General features: G+C 41.3%; 1 protein-coding gene across 1 annotated transcript in view; it reads right to left on the reverse strand.

The window, feature by feature from the left end:
* The window catches only part of npas1 (neuronal PAS domain protein 1), a 34624-nt gene that overhangs the window by 11147 nt on the left and 20977 nt on the right, over positions 1-2500 (reverse strand). Inside the window, exon 4 of the mRNA XM_068317606.1 lies at positions 1812-1879. Within this exon, the coding sequence (XP_068173707.1) occupies positions 1812-1879 (68 nt within the window). The remainder of the gene's footprint in view (positions 1-1811; positions 1880-2500) is intronic.

The raw sequence follows: 2500 nt of genomic DNA on the forward strand, positions 1-2500 counted from the left end.
TCAAGAGTTGGGGAGTGGGTCCAATGTGAAAGTCCACTAGTGGGAAGGAAGGTTTATAAATCAAGAGCTGCTTCCAAGTCATTTTTTTTTTTGGTTGGTCTCCAGATCTTAAATAACTGCATTTCAACCCAAAACTAGTTATGCTCCAACCAGTTATGTGAAGCAACGAGATCAACCAACACAGGTTAAAGTTATCCCCTACTAGAATACACATCGTACACAGACAACGTGTTAAAAAAAAAAAAAAAACTACGTAAGAGAGATGCAGTATTGACTTACATTTGTTTAAATAATTGAGAAATTGAATCATTATTTGAAAAAAATGATTTTCTTTTTTTTTTTTTTTTTGTCCAGAAGCGTAAATAAACAAATAGTCCAAACGGATACGAGAACCTGAGATAGAAGAGGTTCAATCTAATGTGATAAACTCCAATCCACAACTTCATCCTAGATCTCCAGCCACACACACACACACACACACACACACACACACACACACACGGAACCATAGTCATTACAGCCTCCAGTGAGTCTAATGACAAGTGAAAGGTATACAGATAGACCATTACAGAAGGCTGCTTCAGAGAATAATACTAATCGTCATAACAAGCATTCAGGAGAGAGTCGACACAGCCTCACACACTCAGTCACTTAAGAGACGACACACACACACATACATGCACACACACACACACACACACACATACATGCACACACATGTACACTCAATCCGACCAGGGCGACTTCACTCCAGAAGAATGATTGCTATTTTGGTGGCCACTGCTTAAAGTGGCAGAGGTAATTTATGCAACTGACACATCCAGTATGCAAATGTGCGAACGGGGGTGTGGGGCATCGTGTGTCGCGGTGAGGAGAAACCAGCCGTCTGAATGTCGGAGAACTAAAGTGCAATTATCAGGCTATTACAGCAGGAGGACAGCTGGGAGGGACGAATCATACAGTTTTTCTGGAGCGTTAATTTGATTTCTATCAGCGCTGTTCCCTAAGCCTCCCTGCCTCTTTAAAATGCCGGCACAGAGCAGACATATGCAACTTCCCCTTGTGTTAAGACAACCTTCTCGCCTTTTAAATTCTCAGCACCTACCTGCTCCTTAGTTCAGAAAAGAAAAGAGAGAGTTTCTTCCCACTTTACATGAGATAAAGACACTAAGATCCCTTAAGTTGTTCTTCATCCCTCTCTTTGTTTTTCAAATCACCTCCTCTCCCTCAGCCTCCTCCTGAGGGCTGAAGCCCACAATCTGCAGATACCTTCTTTGCTCTTCCTCTCAGCTTTTTTCTCTACATCGTGCATTTTGTCATCCCTGCAGCCCTCCTACCCTAGAATACCCCTCAGGCTGCGTTCATCTGCTACGGCAAACACAGACATCCTTTGGCAGCCAATGCTGTCCGTGCCACCGAGGTTTATGTGCAGGTCTCCATGTGTGCAAACATAAAAGCACGTGTTAGGAGTTTGCGAGTCTGAGAGACCAACGGGAGGACGAGTTGAGCCGCCACAAACTGTGACTGCACCAACAAGTCAGCTCTGAAGCAAACGTGTTCATCTGTCAGGCAGAAAACTTGCCAGATTGTAAACTTTTTCAGATAAACAGAGGGATCAAACGTCTTCCTTTGTGGGTTGACAGCGTCATCCCGTCTCTCAAACTAAATAAACCCACTTGGGCCCACAGTATGAAAGATTTCTCTCATAGATAAACCCGTCTCAAATAGATGATGTAAATATATGCATGACGTGACATCACGGTGACCCTGATAGAAGAGGAGGTGACGACGGTGGGTGCTGCGGAGGATACCTGCAGGAGGTGCGCCCCGAGGTGCTGCTCAAACATGTCTGTGGCCAGAGAATGTGACGATCGTCTGACTGCAGAGAGAAAGGAGATAAACGCATCACAAACAGAGTGAATTCACACGACTTCAAAGGTGATGACAAGAATTAGGAGTGTTGAGATTCCTGCTACCTCCTAACACATTTTAGTTGACTATAACATTGATTTGAGTATCCGTCTAACTTATATTGTACAATATAAGTTATACATGAATATAAAGTAAATGAAGAAATGGGGTTTTAATAAGCCGCAACTGCAGCACTTCATCTTCATCTTTGTCATCTGCGAGATACACATGAAACACACTGGTTTGAATTGTTCATATACTGTATATTCAAGTATTTGTGGAGATTTTTTTTTTAAAAACTTGATTTCTGGTTGGGGAAATAACCACAGGAAGTAGAAACGGAAAAGCTGTGATTTGTAAAAACTGCTTTGCATAAAGAAGTAAGTGATGAATGAAAGAATGCTGAATCTGAAGAGAAGAGTCTAATGCCAGTGAAATTATCTGTCCATTCATCTGATGTATCAAAAAAAAAAAAAAAAGAAAAATTACAGCTCAAGAAATAAGAAAAGTTATGAGAAAGACTTTTGAAAAAAAGAAAATTAATTTCATGTTTCCAAAAACATCAATAATCTGCAGTGTGTTTTGGTTT

The sequence above is a fragment of the Antennarius striatus genome, chromosome 6 (genome assembly GCF_040054535.1).
Source record: "Antennarius striatus isolate MH-2024 chromosome 6, ASM4005453v1, whole genome shotgun sequence".
Lineage (NCBI taxonomy): Eukaryota > Metazoa > Chordata > Actinopteri > Lophiiformes > Antennariidae > Antennarius > Antennarius striatus.